This window comes from Mytilus galloprovincialis, chromosome 5, assembly GCF_965363235.1.
Source record: "Mytilus galloprovincialis chromosome 5, xbMytGall1.hap1.1, whole genome shotgun sequence".
Classification (NCBI taxonomy): Eukaryota; Metazoa; Mollusca; class Bivalvia; order Mytilida; family Mytilidae; genus Mytilus; species Mytilus galloprovincialis.
In genome coordinates, this window is record NC_134842.1 from 80,722,779 (window position 1) to 80,734,830 (window position 12,052).

At 29.1% G+C, this 12,052-nt stretch overlaps 1 protein-coding gene across 9 annotated transcripts in view; it reads left to right on the forward strand.

Annotated features, from left to right (window-relative positions):
* Positions 1–11,663, forward strand: part of LOC143076486 (kinesin-like protein KIF12) — a 77,047-nt gene extending 65,384 nt beyond the window's left edge. For 8 of the 9 annotated variants that reach the window (XM_076252285.1, XM_076252286.1, XM_076252284.1 and 5 more), the window contains 9 exons: positions 628–732; positions 2,995–3,163; positions 3,955–4,021; positions 4,783–4,890; positions 5,219–5,312; positions 5,701–5,825; positions 6,645–6,736; positions 9,069–9,122; positions 9,581–11,663. In XM_076252285.1, the coding sequence (XP_076108400.1) occupies positions 628–732; positions 2,995–3,163; positions 3,955–4,021; positions 4,783–4,890; positions 5,219–5,312; positions 5,701–5,825; positions 6,645–6,736; positions 9,069–9,122; positions 9,581–9,720 (954 nt within the window). In that variant the 3' untranslated portion in view covers positions 9,721–11,663. Of the gene's footprint in view, positions 1–627; positions 733–2,994; positions 3,164–3,954; positions 4,022–4,782; positions 4,891–5,218; positions 5,313–5,700; positions 5,826–6,644; positions 6,737–8,054; positions 8,087–9,068; positions 9,123–9,580 lie in introns of all 9 variants that reach the window. The other variant, XM_076252278.1, reaches the window with a different exon arrangement.
* Positions 11,664–12,052: the final 389 nt, after the last annotated feature.

Consider the following 12,052-nt stretch of genomic DNA (forward strand, 5'->3'; position numbering starts at 1 on the left):
CAAAAAAGTTTTTTTATGACAAGGTAAGGTACATGTACAGGTCAGTGTTTACCTGCATAGATTGAATGTAATATTTTGAACTGGTTTATTGAGGTATGTATTTGTGGCCTTAGACTGTTTTCTGCTGTTTTGTTGGTTTGTTGTCACTTTGATATATACTGTGGATTCATTATTATTTGTGGGATACAAATTTTCATGATTTTTAAGTTGGAACATGTGAACCACAAATTTCAAGAAATCACAAATTTACTTTTGGGTTGTATACAAACTTCGACAAAACCACGAAATCAAATATCCTAAAAAATGCAACATTTCCTCAATCCATGAAAATTGATACCTACGAAAATAAATAAATCCACAGTACCGTTTTCATTCTCAATTTAATGTAGTTATAATCCCTAGTACCGTTTCCATTCTCAATTTAATGTAGTTATAATCCCTAGTACCGTTTCCATTCTCAATTTAATGTAGTTATAATCCCTGGTATCGTTTCCATTCTCAATTCAATGTAGTTATAATCCCTAGTACCGTTTCCATTCTCAATTTAATGTAGTTATAATCCCTAGTACCGTTTCCCTTCTCAATTTAATGTAGTTGTTATATATGTATTTTTTTGTTTGTTTTCAGATTGCTTGTGTGACGCCGTCTGCTTACCATGTACATGAAACAACAAACACACTCCGATACGCTAGCAGAGCTAAGAGAATTAAAAGTAAACCAGTTATTAAAATGGTATGTATTATTTTTACCCAGAATGCTGTGCACATAATCATTTGAACATCATATCTTTATGAGAAGTTGAATCGGTTTCCTCCAATTTGCAAGAGTTTTTCTAGAGATACTAAAAGATACTTTTAGGGCAAATGTCCAGTAGAACTGACGAAAGATAAAACTAACGTTGGTACGAATCTGGACAAATGATAAAAATACAGACCTATTCATAGAAACATAGAATACTTTTGATGAAGAGGGAATTAAATTACTAAATGTTTTTGTCTATTATCAGAATCTAAATAGAAATTACATTTTTGTCAAAAATCTTACTAAATGTTTGAGAAGTTGAGCTTAAATGAAATATTCAGCATGGTTTTTCCAAATCAGATAAAAGCACATTAATTATTTTTTGCTACCATTGTACAGCCAATGTAATTCTAAATTTCTGTACATGTATCATATTGTATACCAGAATGGCAATGCATCATCTCAATATATTTACTGATTAGGGTGTGGTCTGATAATGTATCAACTTATAAGTTCATTAAACTCTCACAAAGCCTTATTGATTATGATTTTAGAATATTCTTTCAATAGCACATCTATCCAGATTCATATTTCTATGAAAAATTCAAAAAAAGAAAATAGAACTTTATAAATGTTATACTTTTCAAGTGCTTCTCTGGATTAACCTTTACCAGGAGAGCTAGTAATTATTACCAATAAAAAAAGAAACTTAAGGTGGTACCCAACACTTTCACTAAAATCAATTTGGCTCGTTTAATTCTCATAAAATTTTGTCGAGGTATTTACTTTGACCCTTTAACAAAAATATAAAAAATTCAAAAATTTTGAACCAACCATTTTGTCAGAAAAATTACAATGGTTATATAGTAGTTTGACTAACACCAGTTTTGATCATTGAGAAGCTTAATATTCCTTTTACAACACAATGTAATTAAAACGTTTAGCTGACTTTACAGAGTTATCTCCCTGTAGTGTTAGGTACCACCTTAATGAACATGAACATATTAATAATTTAAAAGTTTGAAATTAGATTCTTTAAAAACAAATTTATGAAAGTATACACAAAGGAATTGTTACTATTTGAATCGCCTACTTGGAACAGAGGGTAAATAGAGTGATCTAGTAGTAAAAAAAAATCAGTTGTGTGAGATTTTGAAAAATTTCAGACATATTATTTCCATATAAAACTATGTAGTTCACATTTCATTTTAAAACTAGTGATTTAGATTTAAGCATAAATTAGTTGAATTGGAGTTTTAGATATAATTTATAGTTGATATGATTTATAGATACTAATGACTGAGTCAATTCAGATTACAAACAAGCGTTCTATTGTTTAAGGTGGTACCTAACACTTTCACTAAAATTAATTTGGCTTGTTTAATTTTGATAAAATTTTGACAAAGTATTTACTTTGAACCTTTAACAGAAATATAAAAATTTCAAAAATTTTGAACCAACCATTTTGTCAGAAAAATTACACTGGTTATATAGCAGTTTGACAAACACCAATTTTGATCTTTGAGAAGCTTATTATTCCCTTTACAACACAAGGAAATTAAAACGTTTAGCTGACTTTACAGAGTTATATCCCTGTAGTGTTAGGTACCACCTTAAACTATTGATTCATGCTGAAATATTAGTTCATATATCAGGTTAGCATTTTCATTTAGTATTTTCAAAAATATAATAATGTATAAGCTAGTTAGAAGCTGACGACTAAATGCAAAATGCAAAATGCAAATACATGAGAAAAAAACACTATATAGACAACTTATATTTTTTATGAAATGTATTTTTATTGTTATGTTGAAATATATATTATATAAAAAAAAGAAAATAATTATGTACCAAAAAAATAAAATGAACAAAAAACAAATATGTGAACAAGTCACAAACGTACATACATACATACATACATACATACAGAATGTGGCAGGGTTAACATGTTAGCGTGAACCCAACACTCCCCTAACCTGGGACAGTGGTATAACAGTACAACATAAAACAAATTATCAAAATCAGTAGAGAAAGGTTTGACTCATCAGAAGGATACAAATAGAAATGCATATACAAATTATAACACGTGGATGGGACAAGGTATTTTTACATCCCAGCAACAAAAAGTCACTCATTACAGATCTGAGAGTACTTGCAGTTAGTGAGAGTTCTAATCTTATTAAAACTTATATAAGAAATCATGCAACTAAGACTAAATTATCAATTATTAATTATGTTTTATTATGTTTTCAGGACCCTAGAGAAAAATTAATATTGAGTTTAAAAAGAGAAATTAAGATTTTACGAAATGAAAATCATTATTTACGAGAACAATTAGAATTTCCTGCAAAACCCAAAGGTGATTTACAAAAGAACAATGATGAAAAATTCATGAAGATGGTAAAAGATATGCAGTCTAAAGGTAAAGTTATCTGACTTTTAAAATATTCATAAAAATTATTTAAGAAAAAATAAAAAAAAAATATTGATAAAACTTAGAAAAAAAAAAGAAGAAAATATTGAGTTCACAAGCTGAAAGCCATCAGATGAAGAAAAAAAAACCCCAACAACATGAAATGACAAACAATAGTCCTTTAGTCCATAAATATTTAAATATTTAAGAGAAATTATTTGAAGAAAAAAATGAGTGAACAAGCTGTTGTAAAAGCCTTCAGATGAAAAAAAAAAAAACAACATGAAATGAAAATAACAAAAAAAGTCCTTAAAATGTTTCAAAGAGCATCAAGAAAATAAGAAACACAAAAATGGATGGTTAAAGAAAATCATATCTAGCTTCTCTATATAAGAAGTAAATGATACCTGTTTGATATACCGGTACTGTAAATTCACAAATTATTGCGTGCATTTATTATTGTGATTTTGTCATTTTAGACTTAAATGCCATTTTAATTTTTACGATTTTGAGAAAAATCCTGTTAAATTCATATAAAATATTTCAAAATGCGAGTTTAAATTATTGCGTTTACAACTCAGTCACATTTTTCGCGATAATAAAAACCTCGCATTAATTTTTGAACTTACAGTATTTTTATATTTGTAACCAGTTATGCTGGTTAAAATGAACCCTGTAGAACAAGTTGTCAGGCTTAGGTTAAAACTCATGTGTCAGAACTTACCATGATTATTCATTAGTCGTTTAATAAATATAAACTTAAAGTCTTTACTAATGAATTATTTCTTTAATTCTTACAGCTAGTCCTGGCGACAAAGATCTGTATGCCATGTTACAAGAATATATGATAGAAAATGAAGCATTAAGGTAGGTCAAAAGTTCATTGATGTGACAAAATATTCTACAATGTATCTAAATTTTTATTAATTAAGACAGACAAAGAGAATTAAATTATTATTTTATTTAATAGCAACTGTGCTATTTGGGCAGTGAAATTGCTTTGATGGTATATTCATTTGTGAAATTGATAAGGTGTTTAGGAAGAGAATGAGATTTATTAATGACATCAATAATGAGTACAGGTTTTCAGAAATTTTTACATTGTCCACTCCAAATTAATAATTGATGGTAACCCAAAATATTTTATTGGGATCAGTTGTTACAAAGTTCCAGTACACAAGTTTATTAGTGTTGCATCAACATTATTTAATTATAGAATAACTAATCGAAGAATTCAGATAGAGAAAAATATTCAACGCGTGACCAAACGACACATTAATTCACGAATGCGTGTAGCGCATGAGTTAATTATCAGTGTTGTTCGGTCATGTGTTGAATATTTTTCGATATTTGAATTCTTTAATTAGTTATTCTTTTTATTTCATTGGCAAATGGATTTTTTAAAAGAAATTAATGTAAAACATGTAAGAAACTATATCTTTTTTCTACGCATTCCCAATTTGTTTTGATCTGCCGTTATCGACGTCTTGGCAACGCCTATTGTTGTGTGACGTCAGAGAGTGAAATAACCCCGTTTATTAATTATTGGTTTTTATTTAACTAGGAAATCAATGTAATTCATTGCAACCAATGTAATAAATGCTTATATTTAGTGCATTATATTTTAGAAATGAGAATTCTGAGTTGCACAGAAACAAAGATCAGCTTCACAGAGATCATCAATCCTTGTCCAAACATAACGAGAGACTTCAAGTAGATATCGAAAAACTGCAAAGGTAAATTGTACTTGAAGATTATTTTGAAGTAAAGATGATTTCTGTTTGAACAGAACACTTGCATATTGTATTAAATATTGTAAAATGAATGATTTTAAAGAATTGATGCAGATGTGTATTGTTTAAAGTGTTTTTCTGTCTATATTTTTATAATATATCGGCTAAGCCTAATAGTTTTGATTCTGATGGTAATATTTTACTTTAATTAAAGATCATAACAATATTACAATACAGTAGAAAAACAAAGGAATTGGTTATCCATCCATGACACAAAATCCATGTTTGCATTATTTTATTTCTTCCTCAATAATTATTTCTCTAATTACAGAATGGACAAGGTTCGGCACAACAATGGTGAATCCTATAGATCTCCTCAGAACAGCAGTAAACCTCCTTACAACCCTCCTCCTCAACGTCTTCCGGTAAGTCTTGTTCCTTTTATAAAATATCAATAATAAAGATTTTTTGTTTTTTGATTCAGTATCTTGTCTTTAATAGTAAAGTATGCTAACTGAAGTTAAATATTTTTTACAGAAAAAAATAAAATTGTATAAAGCAAACCTGAAAATCTGCCATCTCATTTTGCATTACATTTAAATAGCATTAACGTTTTTCAAGCAATTTGTATAACTACCTCCAACAACAAAAAGACTTCAGATTATATTGATGAGCATATGTGGTGAACTGAGACTTTTATTACTTTTTTGTGCAAATGTGAAAAAAAATAAGTAAAGTAAATTACATGGTTTGTGTTAAAATGAATATTTATAACTATTATAATAAACTATTTTATTGTTCTGTATATTTTAGCCTAATAATCAGAATCAAGGATATGTGAGTCCTACTGCAGGACGAGGGAAACCTCCTCCTAGTCATGGACAACCTAAACGACCACCTCATCGCCTCTCTGAACCATTGATGAGACCGGCTCAACTGTAAGTAGTCTCAACTTTTGCATTCTTCTAACAGTCTATCATAGGCTGTCTAAACCACTCAAACAAAAATACAGTATAACTTTCCAAATTTGACACCTGGCCTAACGGTCATAAAACTTTTGAGCATGATTTTTGTACTCAGACTCGAAAATAAACCAATCAAATTGCTGGATTTCATGTTACGAGCATGATTTTTGTGCTCCAAGCACTGAGCAAAGTTTAATGCCTTCAAGGCCTGATTATGCCAACATTTTGCTTTAAAAGACACATTTTCATGGTACCAAAAAATGCCTATTCTTGTAGAAAAAGCATGATTATATTCCTATATCCTGCTTAATCTATCATTTTCGTCTTGTCCCCCAGTGTGTCTGGTAACACAGGTTACACTGAATCTTCATTCTAAAGATATATGACATAGTCATGCAATCTGCACCGTTAGCCATTAGTCCGATGCCCCAGACTAGTACAATTTTACTTGGACTAGCAATTATTTGCAAAACTTTGTTTAGGCACATAAGAAGAATGGTGGAAGATTGGTCTTCGACTAGTAGTTAGAAAAGTTTTTGGTGCAGACTGGTCCGACTCATGAAAAACCTAACCAATAGACTATCTGAATTGTTAATATGACCGTGACCAGCTGACAAGCAGTAACCATTTTATATGTCTAAGTTGATCATTGACAACCTGACTCATTTTTTGCATATTTTCCAACCTTGTTTGAAATTGTTGTTAAAGTTTCAAAATACTATCATCTCATTTCAAATAATAAAATGGTCAATCTCAAATTCACATTATTGAGTTCTTTATTTATTTTTTCAGACCTCCAGAACATTTACAGAATGGCTATGTAGAAGAAGGTTATATGTCTCCTAGGGGACGACCTCCAATACAAAATGGTGGAATGAGACAAGGTAAGGGGAATGATTCTGTAACTCTCATGTTGCCAGACTGTCTCAAAGAACAAAATAATTAGATGGGGACTGAATTGCTTTCTAAAATTATACTCAGTGCTTTTAACTATTGCTAAAAAGATTTAAAACATTGCAATCTTAGGTTTTGTTTTCATTACTAAAAGGCGTTAACAGATTTGGTACATTCATAATAGAGAGAAGAATAATTGTTAGCTAGGCAAAGAAAAGAATACACTCAACAGTTAATACGATTTTTTGATATACAGGGAAAATTGTCTGTTTGGTAAAACATGAAAATGATGAAAAGGCATTTTAAAACAACAGTATAACAGCTACATTTTCATTATGAAAAAATCTATACAAACAGAACTTTCAATTAATTAGATGGACTAAAACAGGTCTGTTTATAATATGAATTTCCTACTTGTATTAGATTCTCTGACCAATGTTAGTCTGCCTGCCATTCCGACAGTCGATCAGACCTATGTACTAATACACTCACGAAGGCAGTATTTACATAGATTGAAGCGACAGAAATATAATAGCGTTGGTGATTTGCGAGCGGCTACTTCGTTCTCATCGTATTCGTATCTGTGTGAGTTGGAATGGAGCATGTGTATTGTTAGATTTGGCTTTTTAGACGGATGTTTAGATCTGTAGGGTATAGCAGCCTTCTGTGTCATTAAATATTAAGTGAATACATTTTTTCAATTATATGTGATAGGGAAATTCTACTTACATTTTTTTTAACAAGATATTTCTAGAATTTAAGAAAATGGTAAATTATGCATTACTTTTGAAATCATTTATTCTAAGGTTTTGTGATTGTATGACATGTAAATTTAAGTGTGAAGAAAATTGTTTTAAGATAAAAAAAAAAATCCCATAGACATTGTTTTAATGTTGGCTATAAAACTTATTCTTTGTTGCTGGGCTCTTTTGTGCATTATTTCTAGTTTTGCATATTTTTTTTTCAATTATGTATGATTTTTTTGACTGATTGAGATCTGTAGCTAGTGTATATTTGTGAGTTTGATTGCTTCAGTTTAGTGGATATGTTTGAACTGTTTATATATAGTACATTCCATGTTAAATAGTCGAATCAAAATGGATTTTTTCTTCAGTATGTAATATCTTTCCAGATTTCACAAAATTTGACCGTTTTTTTCTAGATAAAATAGATGTGTGAAACATTTTGTAACATAAAACAAAAAAGAACATAAATAAGAAATATAAGAATAAGTCAAATTTAAAAAAAAAAAAAATTGAATTTGGATCACAAACAAATTTTGACACACTTTACAAATTTATACCTCAGGATCAGACAAACAGAGAAAACCAACAGGGGAGGTAACTGTGTTTTGTAAAGATTTAATAGCATAACACATATTAGGTTTTGGCGTAAAATTGTAATATCTGCACACAATGTCAATTTAGATTATTTGATCACTTGAATGTATGATTTTGATAAATACTTGTAATAGTACTAGTATCTTTTTTTTAAAAGAATATATGTGGTAAAATGTTTAAGTGAATTAAAAAATTTTGAGAAAATATACAGAATTCTGTTCTGATTGCTTATACAAAAAGATTTTGAAGAAAATTGATTGACAAAATGGTACATTTCAATCGTGAATTAAAATGACTTTTTTAAAGTTATAAAAATAATCATAGTAATTCATTAATAAGATTTTTTATGTACCGGGAACAAGAAAAACTTTTTGGTATGAATAAATGGTCATCTTTTGAATCTTGGTAATGGGTTTGCACCTTTTGTAAGTGCACACCAGTTCAAAGGTCAGGGTGGATTATAAAATCAAGGACAAAAAGGAAATTGCTTGATATTGAATGATATGTGTGTATATGTACATTTAGATAGGTGGTAAGGGAGGTACTCTTTGGATGATGCACCATACAATATATTCATTCACAGTAGTATAAGCCTGAACACATTGTAGATAGTGCTGAATTGAATGTATCAAAATATACTATAGTTTATTTGAGTATTTGTGACCAATGCAGCACACAAGCTTTTAGAATATAAATTCATAGTGTATGTCCCCCTTAAAATGGCACTCATAGTATCAATGAATCAACAGAACTTAGACTTAATATGAGTTTCATACTTATGGATTTTAATATGCTGTTAAGTGCAAAAGAAAATTGAAGACTACATGTATACATGTATTATCTTCAGTTTCAAAGGAATTACCAGCATAAATGTTTACACATGTAAAAAAAAAATGATTTAGAAATAATGTAGAGAATTATATCTGAAACTATTTTTATAATAAGTTTTCACTGAACCTAAATATTATTGTTTTTATTTTAGAATCCCCAATGAGGCTGACAGATAGTCGACGATCTTCCCAATCATCTACAGCAGGTATGGAAATAGAGATTCTTACATTCAGGGGCAGATTCAGCCAACTATATGTCCCCATTCAAATGCATTGAAAGTCCAAAAAAGAGAGGATTTATTCTACTGAGACAGTATTAATTACTGAATTTTAAAATTCAAACAGAGTTGGAAACAATTGTCTATTTTAGAATATACTTTGTTAATTTAAAATGTTTATCAGAGTCAAATTAATATTTTTAGGGCCAAATTTAGGAGTTTAATTTTCCATAACATTAACTGAATAATATATAAAAGTTTTCAATCTAGTAAATGTTTAATAATTTATGAATTTGGGTGTGAATAAAATAGGATTCAATTTTTTGGGCTATGTTTTACAGTGAATTCTAGAAAGTCTACAATTTATATATTTGAGTCTATTGTTAAGAATAAGAATATATTGGTACATTGAGTGATTTAAATCTTCATTTTTCTTTCTTTTTCAGACACTATAAAAAGTATTAACGAAAAATTAAAACAAGAACTTTATGATATAGAGGGACAAATCAACCACCATCACCTTGTGAATACTCGGACAAGGTCAATATATGGCTCACAGACATCCATGCGTTCTGTACACCGATGACCACAACTGTGATATTAACCAATCACATTACAGCAATCATAAACTCGGTGTAATCATGTGACAGGATTTCAGTCAATTGATTGGATATTACACTTGTCAGGTGATATAGTCCAAAGAAGTTCATTGGATGTATAAAAATAATCATGTGATAAAAAGTGAAGATTTGATTAAATACTGAACTGGATGTTCTATGCAAATTATTCACAGAAATATACAGGAAAAATTGGCACAATTTTCTGACAGTACTTTTGCATTTTATACTTATCTGAAATACAATTGGATATTGTGCCAGCCGTGTGATATTTTTCAAAAACATTATCATGGATTAAACAATGTGATAAGAATTTGGAGATAGGTTGCCACCCTGTGAGTTCTAAGTGCTTTGTTTATAAATAGAAAGATTCAGTTTTAGCTTCTCTACTGATGAGAGCACAAAGATGGAAATTGTGTGAATGTATGAAAAATATTTTGTTTTTTTATTACTGTTCTGCTATTTATTTAAGTAATTTTCTTTTGTATGTTTATCATTTTGAAGTAAATATGTTTAGTGTTTAATGTTTGATAAAAAGAAAAAAGTTTAACTGATTGTCAGACCCCAAAACAATTATATATGTTATACTGTAATTTTGAGTTTGTCTTCTTATTAAGAAAATTAAAGATTTTCTCCTTGATCTGTTAATGAAAACCAAATATTACCCAATCAAATGCATATTTGCCAATCCTTTATGATTACTAAGTTTGAAGCCATTATAAAAAAATCCACCCACTAATTATTTATCACCAACTCCAAAATTGAAATCCATTAACATATTATCAGACATATTGTTTTTCCTGTACCATAATTATGTGTATTGATGATGCAAGATGGTAAATTCTACATTTCTATTACCACAAGGGACTACGACAAGTAAGATGAAGGAACATTTTTCATTCAGTTCCCTCAATAGTTCTGTTATTGTAATTTTTATATACATATATCTTTGAATTTGTCTTTCAAAAAATCTTGTATTGTTTTGTATTTATTTGTAAAAAGAAGGAAATTTCGTAACTTAATACATTTTGCATTGTAATCCGTTCATTTTAAATTGTCCATTTTAAAAGGTCAATTTTATATATCAGAAATGCCGTCCCTTTTACCTGTAATTATAAGAAATGAAGAGTGTTCATTACAAGTCTTTTCGAATGCAAGGTCAAGTAAGCATGATTAACATTTTTTTTTATTGCATAACAAGTATTTCATAAATAATTTATGAAGAGGAGATATATTATAGTTTCTGAAATATGTAATATATAGATGATTTTATTACTGCTACACATTTTGGGTTGAAATAAAACTTATCCTCTGATTATGAATGAATTTATCATAGCAAAGAACACTACTTTTTACATTTGACCTCACCATTGAGCAAAAGATAGATGAGAAGATATACAAATCTTCACTTACAACAAATATGGGAAAACTCAAAACTCATCGAATATTACTGCAAAACAATGATAATTCATTTACTACAAATTACAAGTATAGATAAATATTTTATTTGCATGTCATACATTAAACTATTCGAAAATATTTCGAGCTTTCATAGTAATTTTCTGTGTTTAATAATGAATAAAACGTTTCATTATTAATTTATAATGACCAGCTCTAACAGCTCATATATGACATAATTTTCCAACACATTTGTATAATCTCGAACAGGACATTATTTCTATAACAGGGGGGTATTGTAACGTTATGAAAAAATAAACTGATGTGGTGAACCTGGTAATTTTTTAACCTTTCTATTGTTGCATGTATGTATTTGTTAGGATTTTGAAATCCAGAATTTTATAGATTTATTGTTATATTTTTTGTTATAAAGAGAAAACTATTTATTATGTCATTGTTGATATTTCATAAATCATAACCAAGTAAAACTGTGATAAAAATAATTTATATGCTGCTTTATCTTGCTTATTTATAAAAATAGTGATGCTTATCTGGTGCCTTATCTAAAATCACAAAGACATGTGAACTGTTATCGTAGTAAACTAACCTAGCCTTACACCATGTACACTGTTTCCTTTAAAAACTTGTTTCTGCTTTAGGACTGGTTACTTATCAGTTAAAGGTTTCTGCTGTCAACCCATATCCATTTCCATAACTTGTTTACATAGGTAACTGGAAATATAATGTAAGCATACTGTTTGGAAGGTCTGACTACTGAGTCGGTGATAATCTTAGAAATTTGAGTCAATTTCTAGCAGTGGTTTGGATCATATGCTAGTAAAGTAAAACACTCATTGTTTTATCACCATGGAATTATGTTTTGGGAAAAGTTTGCATTAATGT